This window comes from Scyliorhinus torazame, chromosome 12 (genome assembly GCF_047496885.1).
Source record: "Scyliorhinus torazame isolate Kashiwa2021f chromosome 12, sScyTor2.1, whole genome shotgun sequence".
Lineage (NCBI taxonomy): Eukaryota > Metazoa > Chordata > Chondrichthyes > Carcharhiniformes > Scyliorhinidae > Scyliorhinus > Scyliorhinus torazame.
Window position 1 is genome coordinate 224,202,818 of NC_092718.1, and position 22,331 is coordinate 224,225,148.

General features: G+C 40.9%; 1 protein-coding gene across 1 annotated transcript in view; it reads left to right on the top strand.

Annotated features, from left to right (window-relative positions):
- LOC140387138 (unconventional myosin-Ic-like) overlaps window positions 1-22,331 on the top strand; it is a 101,870-nt gene that overhangs the window by 25,511 nt on the left and 54,028 nt on the right. The window contains exons 8-13 of the mRNA XM_072470149.1: window positions 1,145-1,216; window positions 2,183-2,302; window positions 18,985-19,067; window positions 20,581-20,686; window positions 21,042-21,122; window positions 21,473-21,564. Coding sequence (XP_072326250.1) covers window positions 1,145-1,216; window positions 2,183-2,302; window positions 18,985-19,067; window positions 20,581-20,686; window positions 21,042-21,122; window positions 21,473-21,564 — 554 coding nt within the window. The remainder of the gene's footprint in view (window positions 1-1,144; window positions 1,217-2,182; window positions 2,303-18,984; window positions 19,068-20,580; window positions 20,687-21,041; window positions 21,123-21,472; window positions 21,565-22,331) is intronic.

Sequence of the window (22,331 nt, forward strand, 5' to 3'; positions counted from 1 at the left end):
TGCCCCATCGCTGTCAGTGCTGCCCCATCGCTGTCAGTACTGCCCCATCGCTGTCGGTACTGCCCCATCGCTGTCAGTACTGCCCCATCGCTGTCAGTACTGCCCTCCGCTGTCAGTACTGCCCCATCGCTGTCGGTACTGCCCCATCGCTGTCGGTACTGTCCCATCGCTGTCGGTACTGCCCCATCGCTGTCAGTACTGCCCCATCGCTGTCAGTGCTGCCCCATCGCTGTCAGTGCTGCCCTCCGCTGTCAGTACTGCCCCATCGCTGTCAGTACTGCCCCATCGCTGTCGGTACTGCCCCATCGCTGTCAGTACTGCCCCATCGCTGTCAGTACTGCCCCACCGCTGTCAGTGCTGCCCCATCGCTGTCAGTGCTGCCCTCCGCTGTCAGTACTGCCCCATCGCTGTCAGTGCTGCCCCATCGCTGTCAGTGCTGCCCCATCGCTGTCAGTGCTGCCCCATCGCTGTCAGTACTGCTCTCCGCTGTCAGTACTGCCCCATCGCTGTCAGTGCTGCCCTCCGCTGTCAGTACTGCCCCATCGCTGTCAGTGCTGCCCCATCGCTGTCAGTGCTGCCCCATCGCTGTCAGTGCTGCCCCATCGCTGTCAGTACTGCTCTCCGCTGTCAGTACTGCCCCATCGCTGTCAGTGCTGCTCTCCGCTGTCAGTACTGCCCCATCGCTGTCAGTGCTGCCCCATCGCTGTCAGTACTGCCCCATCGCTGTCAGTACTGCTCTCCGCTGTCAGTACTGCCCCATCGCTGTCGGTACTGCTCTCCGCTGTCAGTACTGCCCTCCCTTCATCAGCTAATCTGAAATTTCTAAACTTCCTCTAAACAAACAACTACATTTAAATATAAAAGACTCCTTGTCCTTTTATTCTGGTTCTTGTGATATGGAATGATAGATAATCATTAGCCAGCTGTTCAATTAATTCCCAGCAGCAACAAAGCAAGTTCCGATGCCAATCTCTGATTCCCTGGCTTCTCCTCCAACGTCCCTCCCTCTACCCATACACCCTGCCCTCCTAACCTACACACCACCCCATATGCCACCCCCCCCTCCAGTTTGGGAGTAGGGCTCAGTTTTGCAATACATAAAGACTTGTGTGAAATTAACATTTTCTTTTCCTCTTAATTTCAGCTTCTTGGGGTGCCTGGCACCGTCTTGCGAGAGGCTCTGACTCACAAGAAGATCATTGCCAAGGGAGAGGAGGTGGGGACTGTCTGATAGTTCTAATGCCTTTGTTCCTGATACATGAGATGTACCAGTTTAAATGTTGTATTATCAATGGACAGAAAGGGAGGTGGTAACATTATAGCTGGATAAAGCTCTGGTCAACCTCGTATGTTGTGACCCCGTCCAATTCGGGAACCGAGCTTCAGAACTATATATTGGCCTTGGAGGGTCGATGATACTGAGGTCAAATGGGTTAAATTATAATGACAGGTTGCATAGACTTGCTTGAGTATAGAAGATTGAAAGGTCTGTAGTTGTGAAGTTTAACATGGTTAAATTAGTTATCTGTCTACTCTATTCGCCTAGTGAGGGGAGTCCAGAACATTAAAATTAGAATTAGGCTCTTTGATGTGACGTCAGGAAATATTTCTTCACTTGTGGGCAGCACGGTAGCATTGTGGATAGCACAATTGCTTCACAGCTCCAGGGTCCCAGGTTTGATTCCCGGCTTGGGTCACTGTCTGTGCGGAGTCTGCACATCCTCCCAGTGTCTGCGTGGGTTTCCTCCGGGTGCTCCGGTTTCCTCCCACAGTCCAAAGATGTGCAGGTTAGGTGGATTGGCCATGCTAAATTGCCCTTAGTGTCCAGAATTGCCCTTACTGTTGGGTGGGGTTACTGGGTTATGGGGCTAGGGTGGAGGTGTGGACCTTGGGTAGGGTGCTCTTTCCAAGAGCCGCTGCATACTCGATGGGCCGAATGGTCTCCTTCTGCACTGTAAATTCTATGAAAGGTAGAAATGAGGCCAATTGACAATTTCAAAGCTAAGATTGGCAGATTTGTGTTAGGTCAGGTATCAATGGATGTGGAGCAGAGGTGGGGAAATGGAGTTGAGATGCAAACCAGTGATGATCTAATAGAATGACAGAACAAGCTCAAGGGGATACATGGCTGTCCCTGTTCCTATCAATGTTCTGATTATTATTTCTCACCTTTCTCCTGTAGCTGATCAGCCCGTTGAATGTTGAGCAAGCAGCTTATGCAAGGGATGCTCTGGCAAAGGCTATCTACGGCCGCACCTTCACCTGGCTGGTCCACAAGATCAACAAGTCTCTAGCCCACAGGGTATGCAATCCTGCTCTTCCATTGGGGGCCTTTAGACCGGTTTCTGTTGCTCTCAATCCTGTGTTGGACAGTGTGGTGAGACAGGTGACTAGGACTGATTATCAAACACAGGGTACAAACTTGGACTTAGTTCACATCACCTTCTCTCCAGGGTTGTCCTCATTTGAAGATTAATCACCAGGAAGACGCTGTGAACAACTCCGGTATAGAGTGGTTACGATGGATTATGTTATAAACGGTTACGATGCATTATGTTACAAGCGGTTACGATGGATTACATTTGGGTGGTTACGCTGGATTATATTAAAGTCGTTACGATGGATTATGTAACAAGTGGTTACGATGGATTATGTTTGGGTGGTTATGATGGATTATGTTTGGGTTGTTACGATGGATTATGTTTGGGTGGTTACGCTGGATTATATTAAAGTGGTTACGATGGATTATGTTACAAGTGGTTACGATGGATTATGTTTGGGTGGTTACGATGGATTATGTTTGGGTGGTTACGATGGATTATATTAAAGTGGTTACGATGGATTATGTTTGGGTGGTTACGATGGATTATGTTTGGGTGATTACGATGGATTATATTTGGGTGGTTACGATGGATTATGTAACAAGTGGTTACGATGGATAATGTTTGGGTGGTTACGATGGATTATATTAAAGTGGTTACGATGGATTATGTTTGGGTGGTTACAATGGATTATATTTGGGTGGTTACGATGGATTATGTTTGGGTGGTTACGATGGATTATATTAAAGTGGTTACGATGGATTATGTTTCAAGTGGTTACGATGGATTATATTAAAGTGGTTACGATGGATTATATTTGGGTGGTTACGATGGATTATATTAAAGTGGTTACGATGTATTATGTTTGGGTGGTTACGATGGATTATATTTGGGTGGTTACGCTGGATTATGTTTGGGTGGTTACGATGGATTATATTTGCGTGGTTACGATGGATTATGTAACAAGTGGTTACGATGGATAATGTTTGGGTGGTTGTGATGGATTACATTAAAGTGGTTACGATGGATTATATTTGGGTGGTTACGATGGATTATATTAAAGTGGTTACGATGGATTATGTTTGTGTGGTTACGATGTATTATGTTTGGGTGGTTACGATGGATTATATTTGGGTGGTTACGATGGATTATGTTTGGGTGGTTACGATGGATTATGTTTGGGTGGTTACGATGGATTATGTTTGGGTGGTTACGATATATTATGTTTGGGTGGTTACGATGGATTATATTTGGGTGGTTACGATGGATTACGTTTGGGTGGTTACGATGGATTATGTTTGGGTGGTTACGATGGATTATGTTTGGGTGGTTACGATGAATTATGTTTGGGTGGTTACGATGGATTATGTTTGGGTGGTTACGATGGATTATGTTTGGGTTGTTACGATGGATTATGTTTGGGTGGTTACGATGGATTATATTAAAGTGGTTACGATGGATTATATTAAAGTGGTTACGATGGATTATGTTTGGGTGGTTACGATGGATTATATTTGGGTGGTTATGATGGATTATGTTGTGGTGGTTACGATGAATTATGTTACAAGCAGTTACGATGGATTACATTTGGGTGGTTACGATGGATTATATTAAAGTGGTTACGATGGATTGTATTAAAGTGGTTATGATGGATTATGTTTGGGTGGTTACGATGGATTACATTTGCGTGGTTACGATGGATTATGTAACAAGTGGTTACGATGGATAATGTTTGGGTGGTTACGATGAATTATGTTTGGGTGGTTACGATGGATTATATTTGTGTGGTTAGGATGGATTATGTTTGGGTGGTTACGATGGATTATGTTTGGGTTGTTACGATGGATTATGTTTGGGTGGTTACGATGGATTATATTAAAGTGGTTACGATGGATTATGTTACAAGTGGTTACAATGGATTATGTTTGGGTGGTTACGATAGATTATGTTTGGGTGGTTTCAATGGATTATGTTTGGGTGGTTACGATGGATTATATTAAAGTGGCTACGATGGATTATGTTTGGGTGGTTACGATGGATTATGTTTGGGTGGTTACGATGGATTATGTTTGGGTGGTTACGATGTATTATGTTCGGGTGGTTACGATGGATTATGTTTGGGTTGTTACGATGGATTATGTTTGGGTGGTTACGATGGATTATATTAAAGTGGTTACGCTGGATTATGTTTGGGTTGTTACGATGGATTATGTTTGGGTGGTTACGATGGATTATGTTTGGGTGGTTACGATGAATTATGTTTGGGTTGTTACGATGGATTATATTTGGGTGGTTACGATGGATTATGTTTGGGTGGTTACGATGGATTATATTTGGGTTGTTACGATGGATTATATTTGGGTGGTTACGATGGATTATGCTTGGGTGGTTATGATGGATTATATTAAAGTGGTTACGATGGATTATGTTACAAGTGGTTACAATGGATTATGTTTGGGTGGTTACGATGGATTATATTAAAGTGGTTACGATGGATTATGTTTGGGTGGTTACGATGGATTATGTTTGGGTGGTTACGATGGATTATATTTGGGTGGTTACGATGGATTATATTTGGGTGGTTACGATGGATTATGTTTGGGTGGTTACGATGTATTATGTTTGGGTGGTTACGATGGATTATGTTTGGGTTGTTACGATGGATTATGTTTGGGTGGTTACGATGGATTATATTAAAGTGGTTACGCTGGATTATGTTTGGGTGGTTACGATGGATTATGTTTGGGTTGTTACGATGGATTATGTTTGGGTGGTTACGATGGATTATATTAAAGTGGTTACGATGGATTATGTTTGGGTGGTTACGATGGATTATGTTTGGGTGGTTACGATGGATTATGTTTGGGTTGTTACGATGGATTATGTTTGGGTGGTTACGATGGATTATATTAAAATGGTTACGATGGATTATGTTTGTGTGGTTACGTTGGATTATATTTGGGTGGTTACGATGGATTATGTTTGGGTGGTTACGATGGATTATGTTTGGGTGGTTACGATGAATTATGTTTGGGTTGTTACGATGGATTATGTTTGGGTGGTTACGATGCATTATATTTGGGTGGTTACGATGGATTATGTTTGGGTGGTTACGATGGATTATATTTGGGTGGTTACGATGGATTATGTTTGGATGATTACGATGGATTATATTTGGGTGGTTACGATGGATTATATTTGGGTGGTTACGATGGATTACGTTTGGGTGGTTACGATGCATTACGTTTGGGTGGTTACGATGGATTATGTTTGGGTTGTTACGATGGATTATGTTTCGGTGGTTACGATGGATTATGTTTGGGTGGTTACGATGGATTATGTTTGGGTGGTTACGATGGATTATGTTTGGGTGGTTACGATGGATTACGTTTGGGTGGTTACGATGGATTACGTTTGGGTTGTTACGATGGATTTTGTTTGGGTGGTTACGATGGATTATATTAAAGTGGTTACGATGGATTATGTTTGTGTGGTTACGATGGATTATGTTTGGGTGGTTACGATGGATTATATTTGGGTGGTTACGATGGATTATGTTTGGGTGGTTACGATGAATTATGTTACAAGCAGTTACGATGGATTACATTTGGGTGGTTACGATGGATTATATTAAAGTGGTTACGATGGATTATGTTTGGGTGGTTACGATGGATTATGTTTGGGTGGTTACGATGGAGTATATTTGGGTGGTTACGATGGATTATATTAAAGTGGTTATGATGGATTATGTTTGGGTGGTTACGATGGATTACATTTGCGTGGTTACGATGGATTATGTAACAAGTGGTTACGATGGATAATGTTTGGGTGGTTACGATGGATTATGTTTGGGTGGTTACGATGGATTATGTTTGGGTGGTTACGATGGATTATATTTGTGTGGTTAGGATGGATTGTGTTTGGGTGGTTACGATGGATTATGTTTGTGTGGTTTCAATGGATTATGTTTGGGTGGTTACGATGGATTATATTAAAGTGGCTACGATGGATTATGTTTGGGTGGTTACGATGGATTATATTTGGGTGGTTACGATGGATTATGTTTGGGTGGTTACGATGTATTATGTTTGGGTGGTTACGATGGATTATGTTTGGGATGTTACGATGGTTTATGTTTGGGTGGTTACGATGGATTATATTAAAGTGGTTACGCTGGATTATGTTTGGGTGGTTATGATGGATTATGTTTTTGTGGTTACGATGGATTATGTTTGGGTGGTTACGATGGATTATGTTTGGGTGGTTACGATTAATTATGTTTGGGTTGTTACGATGGATTATATTTGGGTGGTTACGATGGATTATGTTTGGGTGGTTACGATGGATTATATTTGGGTGGTTACGATGGATTATGTTTGGGTTGTTAAGATGGATAATGTTTGGGTGGTTATGATGGATTATATTAAAGTGGTTACGATGGATTTTGTTACAAGTGGTTACAATGGATTATGTTTGGGTGGTTACGATGGATTATATTAAAGTGGTTACGATGGATTTTGTTTGGGTGGTTACGATGGATTATGTTTGGGTGGTTACGATGGTTTATATTTGGGTGGTTACGATGGATTATATTTGGGTGGTTACGATGGATTATGTTTGGGTGGTTACGATGTATTATGTTTGGGTGGTTACGATGGATTATGTTTGGGTTGTTACGATGGATTATGTTTGGGTGGTTACGATGGATTATATTAAAGTGGTTACGATGGATTATGTTTGGGTGGTTACGATGGATTATGTTTGGGTGGTTACGATGGATTATATTTGGGTGGTTACGATGGATTGTATTAAAGTGGTTATGATGGATTATGTTTGGGTGGTTACGATGGATTACATTTGCGTGGTTACGATGGATTATGTAACAAGTGGTTACGATGGATAATGTTTGGGTGGTTACGATGAATTATGTTTGGGTGGTTACGATGGATTATATTTGTGTGGTTAGGATGGATTATGTTTGGGTGGTTACGATGGATTATGTTTGGGTTGTTACGATGGATTATGTTTGGGTGGTTACGATGGATTATATTAAAGTGGTTACGATGGATTATGTTACATGTGGTTACAATGGATTATGTTTGGGTGGTTACGATAGATTATGTTTGGGTGGTTTCAATGGATTATGTTTGGGTGGTTACGATGTATTATGTTTGGGTGGTTACGATGGATTATGTTTGGGTTGTTACGATGGATTATGTTTGGGTGGTTACGATGGATTATATTAAAGTGGTTACGCTGGATTATGTTTGGGTTGTTACGATGGATTATGTTTGGGTGGTTATGATGGATTATGTTTGGGTGGTTACGATGAATTATGTTTGGGTTGTTACGATGTATTATATTTGGGTGGTTACGATGGATTATGTTTGGGTGGTTACGATGGATTATATTTGGGTGGTTACGATGGATTATGTTTGGGTTGTTACGATGGATAATGCTTGGGTGGTTATGATGGATTATATTAAAGTGGTTACGATGGATTATGTTACAAGTGGTTACAATGGATTATGTTTGGGTGGTTACGATGGATTATATTAAAGTGGTTACGATGGATTATGTTTGGGTGGTTACGATGGATTATGTTTGGGTGGTTACGATGGATTATATTTGGGTGGTTACGATGGATTATATTTGGGTGGTTACGATGGATTATGTTTGGGTGGTTACGATGTATTATGTTTGGGTGGTTACGATGGATTATGTTTGGGTTGTTACGATGGATTATGTTTGGGTGGTTACGATGGATTATATTAAAGTGGTTACGCTGGATTATGTTTGGGTGGTTACGATGGATTATGTTTGGGTTGTTACGATGGATTATGTTTGGGTGGTTACGATGGATTATATTAAAGTGGTTACGATGGATTATGTTTGGGTGGTTACGATGGATTATGTTTGGGTTGTTACGATGGATTATGTTTGGGTGGTTACGATGGATTATGTTTGTGTGGTTACGATGGATTATATTTGGGTGGTTACGATGGATTATGTTTGGGTGGTTACGATGGATTATGTTTGTGTGGTTACGATGGATTATGTTTGGGTGGTTACGATAGATTATGTTTGGGTGGTTACGATGAATTATGTTTGGGTTGTTACGATGGATTATGTTTGGGTGGTTACGATGCATTATATTTGGGTGGTTACGATGGATTATGTTTGGGTGGTTACGATGGATTATATTTGGGTGGTTACGATGGATTATGTTTGGTGATTACGATGGATTATATTTGGGTGGTTACGATGGATTACGTTTGGGTGGTTACGATGCATTACGTTTGGGTGGTTACGATGGATTACGTTTGGGTTGTTACGATGGATTTTGTTTGGGTGGTTACGATGGATTATATTAAAGTGGTTACGATGGATTATGTTTGGGTGGTTACGATGGATTATGTTTGGGTGGTTACGATGGATTATATTTGTGTGGTTAGGATGGATTATGTTTGGGTGGTTACGATGAATTATGTTACAAGCAGTTACGATGGATTACATTTGGGTGGTTACGATGGATTATATTAAAGTGGTTACGATGGATTATGTTTGGGTGGTTACGATGGATTATGTTTGGGTGGTTACGATGGAGTATATTTGGGTGGTTACGATGGATTATATTAAAGTGGTTATGATGGATTATGTTTGGGTGGTTACGATGGATTACATTTGCGTGGTTACGATGGATAATGTTTGGGTGGTTACGATGGATAATGTTTGGGTGGTTACGATGGATTATGTTTGGGTGGTTACGATGGATTATGTTTGGGTGGTTACGATGGATTATATTTGTGTGGTTAGGATGGATTGTGTTTGGGTGGTTACGATGGATTATGTTTGGGTGGTTTCAATGGATTATGTTTGGGTGGTTACGATGGACTTTATTAAAGTGGCTACGATGGATTATGTTTGGGTGGTTACGATGGATTATATTTGGGTGGTTACGATGGATTATGTTTGGGTGGTTACGATGTATTATGTTTGGGTGGTTACGATGGATTATGTTTGGGTTGTTACGATGGATTATGTTTGGGTGGTTACGATGGATTATATTAAAGTGGTTACGCTGGATTATGTTTGGGTGGTTACGATGGATTATGTTTTTGTGGTTACGATGGATTAAGTTTGGGTGGTTACGATGGATTATGTTTGGGTGGTTACGATTAATTATGTTTGGGTTGTTACGATGGATTATATTTGGGTGGTTACGATGGATTATGTTTGGGTGGTTACGATGGATTATATTTGGGTGGTTACGATGGATTATGTTTGGGTTGTTAAGATGGATAATGTTTGGGTGGTTATGATGGATTATATTAAAGTGGTTATGATGGATTATGTTACAAGTGGTTACAATGGATTATGTTTGGGTGGTTACGATGGATTATATTAAAGTGGTTACGATGGATTATGTTTGGGTGGTTACGATGGATTATGTTTGGGTGGTTACGATGGATTATATTTGGGTGGTTACGATGGATTATATTTGGGTGGTTACGATGGATTATGTTTGGGTGGTTACGATGGATTATGTTTGGGTGGTTACGATGGATTATGTTTGGGTTGTTACGATGGATTATGTTTGGGTGGTTACGATGGATTATATTAAAGTGGTTACGCTGGATTATGTTTGGGTGGTTACGATGGATTATGTTTGGGTTGTTACGATGGATTATGTTTGGGTGGTTACGATGGATTATATTAAAGTGGTTACGAAGGATTATGTTTGAGTGGTTACGATGGATTATGTTTGGGTTGTTCCGATGGATTATGTTTGGGTGGTTACGATGGATTATATTAAAGTGGTTACGATGGATTATGTTTGTGTGGTTACGATGGATTATATTTGGGTGGTTACGATGGATTATGTTTGGGTGGTTACGATGGATTATGTTTGTGTGGTTACGATGGATTATGTTTGGGTGGTTACGATGAATTATGTTTGGGTTGTTACGATGGATTATGTTTGGGTGGTTACGATGCATTATATTTGGGTGGTTACGATGGATTATGTTTGGGTGGTTACGATGGATTATATTTGGGTGGTTACGATGGATTATGTTTGGGTGGTTACGATGGATTATATTTGGGTGGTTACGATGGATTACGTTTGGGTGGTTACGATGCATTACGTTTGGGTGGTTACGATGGATTATGTTTGGGTTGTTACGATGGATTATGTTTGGGTGGTTACGATGGATTATGTTTGGGTGGTTACGATGGATTATGTTTGGGTGGTTACGATGGATTATGTTTGGGTGGTTACGATGGATTATGGTTGGGTGGTTACGATGGATTATGTTTGGGTGGTTACGATGAATTATGTTTGGGTTGTTACGATGGATTATGTTTGGGTGGTTGCGATGAATTATGTTACAAGCAGTTACGATGGATTACATTTGGGTGGTTACGATGGATTATATTAAAGTGGTTACGATGGATTATGTTTGGGTGGTTACGATGGATTATGTTTGGGTGGTTACGATGGATTATGTTTGGGTTGTTACGATGGATTATGTTTGGGTGGTTACGATGGATTATATTTGGGTGGTTACGATGTATTATGTTTGGGTGGTTACGATGGATTATGTGTGGGTGGTTACGATGGATTATATTAAAGTGGTTACGCTGGATTATGTTTGGGTGGTTACGATGGATTATGTTTGGGTTGTTACGATGGATTATGTTTGGGTGGTTACGATGAATTATGTTGAAGTGGTTACGATGGATTATGTTTGTGTGGTTACGATGGATTATGTTTGGGTGGTTACGATGGATTATGTTTGGGTGGTTACGATGAATTATGTTGAAGTGGTTACGATGGATTATGTTTGTGTGGTTACGATGGATTATGTTTGGGATGTTACGATGGATTATGTTTGGGTGGTTACGATGAATTATGTTGAAGTGGTTACGATGGATTATGTTTGTGTGGTTACGATGGATTATGTTTGGGTGGTTACGATGGATTATGTTTGGGTGGTTATGATGAATTATGTTTGGGTTGTTGTGATGGATTATATTTGGGTGGTTACGATGGATTATGTTTGGGTGGGTATGATGGATTATATTTGGGTGGTTACGATGGATTATGTTTGGGTGGTTACGATGGATTATATTTGGGTGGTTACGATGGATTACGTTTGGGTGGTTACGATGGATTACGTTTGGGTGGTTACGATGGATTATGTTTGGGTTGTTACGATGGATTATGTTTGGGTGGTTACGATGGATTATGTTAAAGTGGTTACGATGGATTATGTTAAAGTGGTTACGATGGATTACGTTTGGGTGGTTACGATGGATAATGTTTGGGTGGTTACGATGGATTATGTTTGGGTGGTTACGATGGATTATGTTTGGGTGGTTACGATGGATTATGTTTGGGTGGTTACGTTGGATTATATTGAAGTTGTTACGATAGATTATGTTTGGGTGGTTACGATGGATTATGTTTGGGTGGTTACGATGTATTATGTTACAAGCGGTTACGATGGATTCCATTTGGGTGGTTTCGCTGGATTATGTTTGGGTGGTTACGATATATTATATTAAAGTGGTTGCGATGGATTATATTAAAGTGGTTACGATGGATTATGTTTGGGTGGTTACGATGGATTATGTTTGGGTGGTTACGATGGATTATGTTTGGGTGGTTACGATGGATTATATTAAAGTGGTTACGCTGGATTATGTTTGGGTGGTTACGATGGATTATGTTTTTGTGGTTACGATGGATTATGTTTGGGTGGTTACGATGGATTATGTTTGGGTGGTTACGATGGATTATGTTTGGGTGGTTACGATTAATTATGTTTGGGTTGTTACGATGGATTATATTTGGGTGGTTACGATGGATTATGTTTGGGTGGTTACGATGGATTATATTTGGGTGGTTACGATGGATTATGTTTGGGTTGTTAAGATGGATAATGTTTGGGTGGTTATGATGGATTATATTAAAGTGGTTACGATGGATTATGTTACAAGTGGTTACAATGGATTATGTTTGGGTGGTTACGAAGGATTATATTAAAGTGGTTACGATGGATTATGTTTGGGTGGTTACGATGGATTATATTTGGGTGGTTACGATGGATTATATTTGGGTGGTTACGATGGATTATATTAAAGTGGTTACGCTGGATTATGTTTGGGTGGTTACGATGGATTATGTTTGGGTTGTTACGATGGATTATGTTTGGGTGGTTACGATGGATTATATTAAAGTGGTTACGAAGGATTATGTTTGAGTGGTTACGATGGATTATGTTTGGGTTGTTCCGATGGATTATGTTTGGGTGGTTACGATGGATTATATTAAAGTGGTTACGATGGATTATGTTTGTGTGGTTACGATGGATTATATTTGGGTGGTTACGATGGATTATGTTTGGGTGGTTACGATGGATTATGTTTGTGTGGTTACGATGGATTATGTTTGGGTGGTTACGATGGATTATGTTTGGGTGGTTACGATGAATTATGTTTGGGTTGTTACGATGGATTATGTTTGGGTGGTTACGATGGATTATATTTGGGTGGTTACGATGGATTATATTTCGGTGGTTACGATGGATTATGTTTGGGTTGTTAAGATGGATAATGTTTGGGTGGTTATGATGGATTATATTAAAGTGGTTATGATGGATTATGTTACAAGTGGTTACAATGGATTATGTTTGGGTGGTTACGATGGATTATATTAAAGTGGTTACGATGGATTATGTTTGGGTGGTTACGATGGATTATGTTTGGGTGGTTACGATGGATTATATTTGGGTGGTTACGATGGATTATATTTGGGTGGTTACGATGGATTATGTTTGGGTGGTTACGATGTATTATGTTTGGGTGGTTACGATGGATTATGTTTGGGTTGTTACGATGGATTATGTTTGGGTGGTTACGATGGATTATATTAAAGTGGTTACGCTGGATTATGTTTGGGTGGTTACGATGGATTATGTTTGGGTTGTTACGATGGATTATGTTTGGGTGGTTACGATGGATTATATTAAAGTGGTTACGAAGGATTATGTTTGAGTGGTTACGATGGATTATGTTTGGGTTGTTCCGATGGATTATGTTTGGGTGGTTACGATGGATTATATTAAAGTGGTTACGATGGATTATATTTGGGTGGTTACGATGGATTATGTTTGGGTGGTTACGATGGATTATGTTTGGGTGGTTACGATGGATTATGTTTGTGTGGTTACGATGGATTATAGTTTGGGTGGTTACGATGAATTATGTTTGGGTTGTTACGATGGATTATGTTTGGGTGGTTACGATGCATTATATTTGGGTGGTTACGATGGATTATGTTTGGGTGGTTACGATGGATTATATTTGGGTGGTTACGATGGATTATGTTTGGGTGGTTACGATGGATTATATTTGGGTGGTTACGATGGATTACGTTTGGGTGGTTACGATGCATTACGTTTGGGTGGTTACGATGGATTATGTTTGGGTTGTTACGATGGATTATGTTTGGGTGGTTACGATGGATTATGTTTGGGTGGTTACGATGGATTATGTTTGGGTGGTTACGATGGATTATGTTTGGGTGGTTACGATGGATTATGGTTGGGTGGTTACGATGGATTATGTTTGGGTGGTTACGATGAATTATGTTTGGGTTGTTACGATGGATTATGTTTGGGTGGTTGCGATGAATTATGTTACAAGCAGTTACGATGGATTACATTTGGGTGGTTACGATGGATTATATTAAAGTGGTTACGATGGATTATGTTTGGGTGGTTACGATGGATTATGTTTGGGTGGTTACGATGGATTATGTTTGGGTTGTTACGATGGATTATGTTTGGGTGGTTACGATGGATTATATTTGGGTGGTTACGATGTATTATGTTTGGGTGGTTACGATGGATTATGTGTGGGTGGTTACGATGGATTATATTAAAGTGGTTACGCTGGATTATGTTTGGGTGGTTACGATGGATTATGTTTGGGTTGTTACGATGGATTATGTTTGGGTGGTTACGATGAATTATGTTGAAGTGGTTACGATGGATTATGTTTGTGTGGTTACGATGGATTATGTTTGGGTGGTTACGATGGATTATGTTTGGGTGGTTACGATGAATTATGTTGAAGTGGTTACGATGGATTATGTTTGTGTGGTTACGATGGATTATGTTTGGGATGTTACGATGGATTATGTTTGGGTGGTTACGATGAATTATGGTGAAGTGGTTACGATGGATTATGTTTGTGTGGTTACGATGGATTATGTTTGGGTGGTTACGATGGATTATGTTTGGGTGGTTACGATGAATTATGTTTGGGTTGTTGCGATGGATTATATTTGGGTGGTTACGATGGATTATGTTTGGGTGGGTATGATGGATTATATTTGGGTGGTTACGATGGATTATGTTTGGGTGGTTACGCTGGATTATATTTGGGTGGTTACGATGGATTACGTTTGGGTGGTTACGATGGATTACGTTTGGGTGGTTACGATGGATTATGTTTGGGTTGTTACGATGGATTATGTTTGGGTGGTTACGATGGATTATGTTAAAGTGGTTACGATGGATTATGTTAAAGTGGTTACGATGGATTATGTTAAAGTGGTTACGATGGATTACGTTTGGGTGGTTACGATGGATAATGTTTGGGTGGTTACGATGGATTATGTTTGGGTGGTTACGATGGATTATGTTTGGGTGGTTACGATGGATTATGTTTGGGTGGTTACGTTGGATTATATTAAAGTGGTTACGATAGATTATGTTTGGGTGGTTACGATGGATTATGTTTGGGTGGTTACGATGTATTATGTTACAAGCGGTTACGATGGATTACATTTGGGTGGTTTCGCTGGATTATGTTTGGGTGGTTACGATATATTATATTAAAGTGGTTGCGATGGATTATATTAAAGTGGTTACGATGGATTATGTTTGGGTGATTACGATGGATTATGTTTGGGTGGTTACGATGGATTATGTTTGGGTGGTTACGATGGATTATATTAAAGTGGTTGCGATGGATTATGTTTGGGTGGTTACGATGGATTATGTTTTTGTGGTTACGATGGATTATGTTTGGGTGGTTACGATGGATTATTTTTGGGTGGTTACGATGGATTATGTTTGGGTGGTTACGATTAATTATGTTTGGGTTGTTACGATGGATTATATTTGGGTGGTTACGATGGATTATGTTTGGGTGGTTACGATGGATTATATTTGGGTGGTTACGATGGATTATGTTTGGGTTGTTAAGATGGATAATGTTTGGGTGGTTATGATGGATTATATTAAAGTGGTTACGATGGATTATGTTACAAGTGGTTACAATGGATTATGTTTGGGTGGTTACGAAGGATTATATTAAAGTGGTTACGATGGATTATGTTTGGGTGGTTACGATGGATTATGTTTGGGTGGTTACGATGGATTATGTTTGGGTGGTTACGATGGATTATATTTGGGTGGTTACGATGGATTATATTTGGGTGGTTACGATGGATTATGTTTGGGTGGTTACGATGTATTATGTTTGGGTGGTTACGATGGATTATGTTTGGGTTGTTACGATGGATTATGTTTGGGTGGTTACGATGGATTATATTAAAGTGGTTACGCTGGATTATGTTTGGGTGGTTACGATGGATTATGTTTGGGTTGTTACGATGGATTATGTTTGGGTGGTTACGATGGATTATATTAAAGTGGTTACGAAGGATTATGTTTGAGTGGTTACGATGGATTATGTTTGGGTTGTTCCGATGGATTATGTTTGGGTGGTTACGATGGATTATATTAAAGTGGTTACGATGGATTATGTTTGTGTGGTTACGATGGATTATATTTGGGTGGTTACGATGGATTATGTTTGGGTGGTTACGATGGATTATGTTTGTGTGGTTACGATGGATTATGTTTGTGTGGTTACGATGGATTATGTTTGGGTGGTTACGATGGATTATGTTTGGGTGGTTACGATGAATTATGTTTGGGTTGTTACGATGGATTATGGTTGGGTGGTTACGCTGCATTATATTTGGGTGGTTACGATGGTTTATGTTTGGGTGGTTACGATGGATTATATTTGGGTGGTTACGATGGATTATGTTTGGGTGGTTACGATGGATTATATTTGGGTCGTTACGATGGATTACGTTTGGGTGGTTACGATGCATTACGTTTGGGTCGTTACGATGGATTACGTTTGGGTTGTTACGATGGATTATGTTTGGGTGGTTACGATGGATTATGTTTGGGTGGTTACGATGGATTATGTTTGGGTGGTTACGATGGATTATGTTTGGGTGGTTACGATGGATTATGCTTGGGTGGTTACGATGGATTATGTTTGGGTGGTTACGATGAATTATGTTTGGGTTGTTATGATGGATTATGTTTGGGTGGTTGCGATGAATTATGTTACAAGCAGTTACGATGGATTACATTTGGGTGGTTACGATGGATTATATTAAAGTGGTTACGATGGATTATGTTTGGGTGGTTACGATGGATTATGTTTGGGTGGTTACGATGGATTATGTTTGGGTTGTTACGATGGATTATGTTTGGGTGGTTACGATGGATTATATTTGGGTGGTTACGATGTATTATGTTTGGGTGGTTACGATGGATTATGTGTGGGTGGTTACGATGGATTATATTAAAGTGGTTACGCTGGATTATGTTTGGGTGGTTACGATGGATTATGTTTGGGTGGTTACGATGGATTATATTAAAGTGGTTACGCTGGATTATGTTTGGGTGGTTACGATGGATTATGTTTGGGTTGTTACGATGGATTATGTTTGGGTGGTTACGATGAATTATGTTGAAGTGGTTACGATGGATTATGTTTGTGTGGTTACGATGGATTATGTTTGGGTGGTTACGATGGATTATGTTTGGGTGGTTACGATGAATTATGTTTGGGTTGTTGCGATGGATTATATTTGGGTGGTTACGATGGATTATGTTTGGGTGGGTACGATGGATTATATTTGGGTGGTTACGATGGATTATGTTTGGGTGGTTACGATGGATTATATTTGGGTGGTTACGATGGATTACGTTTGGGTGGTTACGATGGATTACGTTTGGGTGGTTACGATGGATTACGTTTGGGTGGTTACGATGGATTATGTTTGGGTTGTTACGATGGATTATGTTTGGGTGGTTACGATGGATTATGTTAAAGTGGTTACGATGGATTATGTTAAAGTGGTTACGATGGATTACGTTTGGGTGGTTACGATGGATAATGTTTGGGTGGTTACGATTGATTATGTTTGGGTGGCTACGATGGATTATGTTTGGGTGGTTACGATGGATTATGTTTGGGTGGTTACGTTGGATTATATTAAAGTGGTTACGATAGATTATGTTTGGGTGGTTACGATGGATTATGTTTGGGTGGTTACGATGTATTATGTTACAAGCGGTTACGATGGATTACATTTGGGTGGTTTCGCTGGATTCTGTTCGGGTGGTTACGATGTATTATATTAAAGTGGTTGCGATGGATTATATTAAAGTGGTTACGATGGATTATGTTTGGGTGGTTACGATGGATTATGTTTGGGTGGTTACGATGGATTATGTTTGGGTGGTTACGATGGATTATATTAAAGTGGTTACGATGGATTATGTTTGTGTGGTTACGATGGATTATGTTTGGGTGGTTACGATGGATTATGTTTGGGTGGTTACGATGGATTATGTTTGGGTGGTTGCGATGGATTATGTTTGGGTGGTTACGATGGATTATGTTTGGGTGGTTACGATGGATTATATTTGGGTGGTTACGATGGATTATGTTTGGGTGGTTACGATGGATTATGTTTGGGTGGTTACGATGGATTATCTTAAAGTGGTTACGATGGATTATGTTTGGGTGGTTTCGATGCTTTATATTTGGGTGGTTACGATGGATTGTGTTTGGGTGGTTACGATGGATTCTGTAAAGTAGTTACGATGGATTATGTTTGGGTGGTTACGATGGATTATGTTAAAGTGGTTAAGACGGATTATATTTGGATGGTTACGATGGATTATATTAAAGTGGTTACGATGGATTATATTTTGGTGGTTACGATGGATTATATTTGGGTCGTTACGATTGATTATATTTGGGTGGGTACGATGGATTATGTTTGGGTGGTTACGATGGATTATATTTTGGTGGTTACGATAGATTATATTTGGGTCGTTACGATTGATTATATTTGAGGGGTTACGATGGATTATGTTAAAGTGGTTACGATGGATTATATTTGAGTGGTTACGATGGATTATATTAAAGTGGTTACGATGGATTATATTAAAGTGGTTACGATGGATTATGTTTGGGTGGTTACGATGGATTATGTTAAAGTAGTTATGATGAATTATATTGATGTGTTTGGTGAGCGGTGTGGAACTGTATGGATGGACTGTCACCGGGATTGGTGTGTTCGGTGACTTGCGCTGTGGGTGTGGCGGCAACTGGGAGGGGGGGGGGTCACGTGATAAAAGCTCCAGGGATAGCAAATTAGCGAACTCTTATCTGAATTCCACAATCGTTGCTGCCCAATTTCTGTGCAAGTGAACTTGTCTTTATTTGATAAATTAGATTTTAATTTCTGTACCCATTGCCCCCACAGGACTCCACATATTCTGATCGCAATAGGCCCAATGTCATTGGGCTGCTGGATATTTATGGATTTGAGGTGTTCCAACACAACAGGTAACTTGCTGTCGGTAAAATAAGTAACAATATTGCGGATGCTGGAATCTGAAATAAGAACCAAGGGCGCTAGAAAAACTGAGAGATCTGACGGAGCACCTGATAGATGCAGACAGACCTGCAGAGTTTTTCCAGCACTGTCTGAACTTGTTATAAAGTGATAAAAGGAAACCCTTGGGTTGGACAGGGAGTAACTATTTCCTGTGGTGCGGGAGTCCAGAATAAGGGGCACAGTCTTACAGTAGAAGGTAGCACGGTAGCATTGTGGTTAGCACTGTTGCTTCACAGCTCCAGGGTCCCATGTTCGATTCCTGGCTTGGGTCACTGTCTGTGCGGAGTCTGCACGTTCTCCCCGTGTCTGCGTGGGTTTCCTCCGGGTGCTCCGGTTTCCTCCCACAGTCCAAAGATGTGCAGGTTAGGTGGATTGGACTTGCTAAATTATCCTTAGTGTCCAAAAAGGTTGGATGGGGTTACTGTGTTATGGGGATAGGGTGGAGGTGTGGGCTTGTGTAGGGTGCTCTTTCCAAGAGCCGGTGCAGACTCGATGGGCTGAATGGCGGCCTCCTGCACTGTAAATTCTATGATTTAGGAGTGAATTCCGGAAACATTTCTTCACACACATGGTATAGAAAACCTGGAATTTTTCTGTCCCCCCAAAAGTTGTGGATTTGGGTGGTCAACTTCAAATTTCAAACTGAGATTGAAGGGTTTTCGATGGGTTTTGAGGGTTACTGGGAGCCCTTACTGGGTACCAGACCCCCCCTAAAGGGTGTTGATGATCATGGACCTTCATGAGATTGCTCCATGATTATGTTTGGCATAGGTCACCATGGTTTGCTGTTGCTTTCTGCACCGTGTTTAAGGAGATATTTTCTCCAGTGTTAGGCGGGTCAGTGACTAGAGGACATAGATTTAACATAATTGGCAAAAGACCCAGAGGCGAGGTGAGAATACTTTAACACAGCGAGTTGCTGCAATCTGATCCTGCTGTCTGAAAGGGCAGTGGAAGCAGATTCAATAACTACTTTCAAAGGAACTTCATTGAAAACTATGGCCAAAGAGCAAGGTGGGTGGACTAACTGGATAGCTCTTTATAGTGCTGGCACGGATGGGCTGAATGGCCTCATGTAGAGTACCGTTCTGTGATGAGTGAGTCTTTATGTCAGTATGTGGAAGCCCACCGAGAAGCTGACCCTGATTCCGAGCAGGGGAACCACACACTGGAACCAGGAGGACTTATTGGGTAATGATCAGGCACGAGGGACCTTTCTCTTTAGCGAATGAAACCTTCCATCCTTACCCAACCTGGGCCTACAGACTGACTCCAGTCCCATTCCAGAGGAATAGAGATTTTGCGTGGGGCTGGAGGAGTTGATACGGACGAAGGCAGACGAGGAAGCAAACAAATCGCAGTGTGAGGTTGGATTGAATTGTGGGGCGAAACAAAGAGTGTTGATTGAGTGTTGCCTTTTAGTGTGTGTCTCCTCTCACTAAACTTGTCTTTTCTCTGCAGTTTCGAACAGTTCTGCATCAACTACTGCAATGAGAAACTGCAGCAGCTATTCATTGAGCTGACCCTGAAGTCTGAGCAGGAGGAATACGAGGCAGAAGGAATCGCGGTAATCGCAAAACCAGGGGCCCTTGGATGAGTAGCACAAGATCTGGGTGTAAAAGGGTTACATTTTTAGGATAGTTTTCCTAAACCAGGCTTGTAATCCATTGCGTTTCGAAGATTAAGAGGATATCTAATCAAGGTATTTAAAATGAAATTGGCATTGGAAGATGGGTAGGACTTGTTTCCAGTGTTGGGGGAAGCCCAGAACATTGAGGTACAAACGTGTTAATCAAGAAGTTTCTCGTTAATAAGATCCGATATTAAGACCCCGTGGATCGAAAACCTGGGCTTTGCTTTTGTTAGTTTGTGATGTCGAGAGAAGTCCTAATTTCCTGGTTCCTTTCTATTTGTTTTTCCAGTGGGAGCCTGTTCAGTATTTTAACAATAAAATCATCTGTGACTTGGTTGAGGAGAAGCACAAGGGAATCATCTCCATCTTGGTGAGGATGTTGAATATTTGATCTTCAGTTTTAAATACAGTCTTGAGTCTTAACGTTAGCCATCCCTGTTACTCTGTACCATAGAAACCCTTAGGAGCAGGAGTGGGCCATTCAGCCCATCGAGCCTATTCCACCATTCCATTCAGTAAGATTCATTAAGTCAATGGCTGTCCCTCCCCATTCCACCATTGGTTACCAACTCTGGTTGGATGCATTCTTGGATGTTTCATCACATGACCTCCAAACGTCACCCCCCCCTCCCCCAAACCCCACTGCTTCATTGTTCACCTTATATCTATCTTTTCAATCTCTGCCTCTCTTGCTGCATCACTGATCCCCTCCTGTCTTAGGATGAAGAATGTTTGCGGCCTGGTGACGCGACAGATTTAACATTCCTGGAGAAGCTGGAAGAGACAGTTGGGAAGCACCCTCATTTTGTAACGTGAGTAGATTCCCTCGAACCCTGCCCTCCAACACCTTCCATTCTGTCTGTTGTTACATTGCTTCCCTCTTTCCCATCCCTCCCTTCAGTTAGTAGCTGCTCTGAGACTGGATGGAAGTTCCAATCATTTTATGAAGTGTTTTGGAACACTAGAAATTCAATGCGATTTGTAACTAATGCCCAACATCGCCGTTACGATCCCAGGTGATGTTATAACTGGACGGGAAAACTCCAGAATGGAATCCGGGTTCAAAAGACCGTAACTTATATTTTTGTTTTGAAAACTTGGAGGAATAGAGTCATAGAACCGGTAATTTGTTTAAACAACAAGAACATTTTTTTATATGTTTGATTAGTTTGCTAAGCATGATTATGAGACAATACTCCAGGTGGCGCAGTGGGTTAGCACTGCTGCCTCACGGCATCAAGGACCCGGGTTCGATCCCAGCCCTGGGTCACTGTCCGTGTGGAGTTTGCACATTCTCCCCGTGTCTGCGTGGGTGTCACCCCCACAACCCAAAGATGTGCAGGGTAGGTGGACTGGCCACGCTAAATTGCCCCTTAATTGGAATTTTTAAAAAAATGATACAATACCCCTTTACTCCTCTTAGCTTCACAAACACACACTGATTTTAAGGCTAACATGGGTTACAAAGTATATCTTAGGTGACATTGGTCTCAGTAATACAGTCCCTTTAAACAAGCAAGCTGGGTTGGAAGACACAGAGAAACATAATTCCTCAATCAGTAACGTAACATCCATCCCT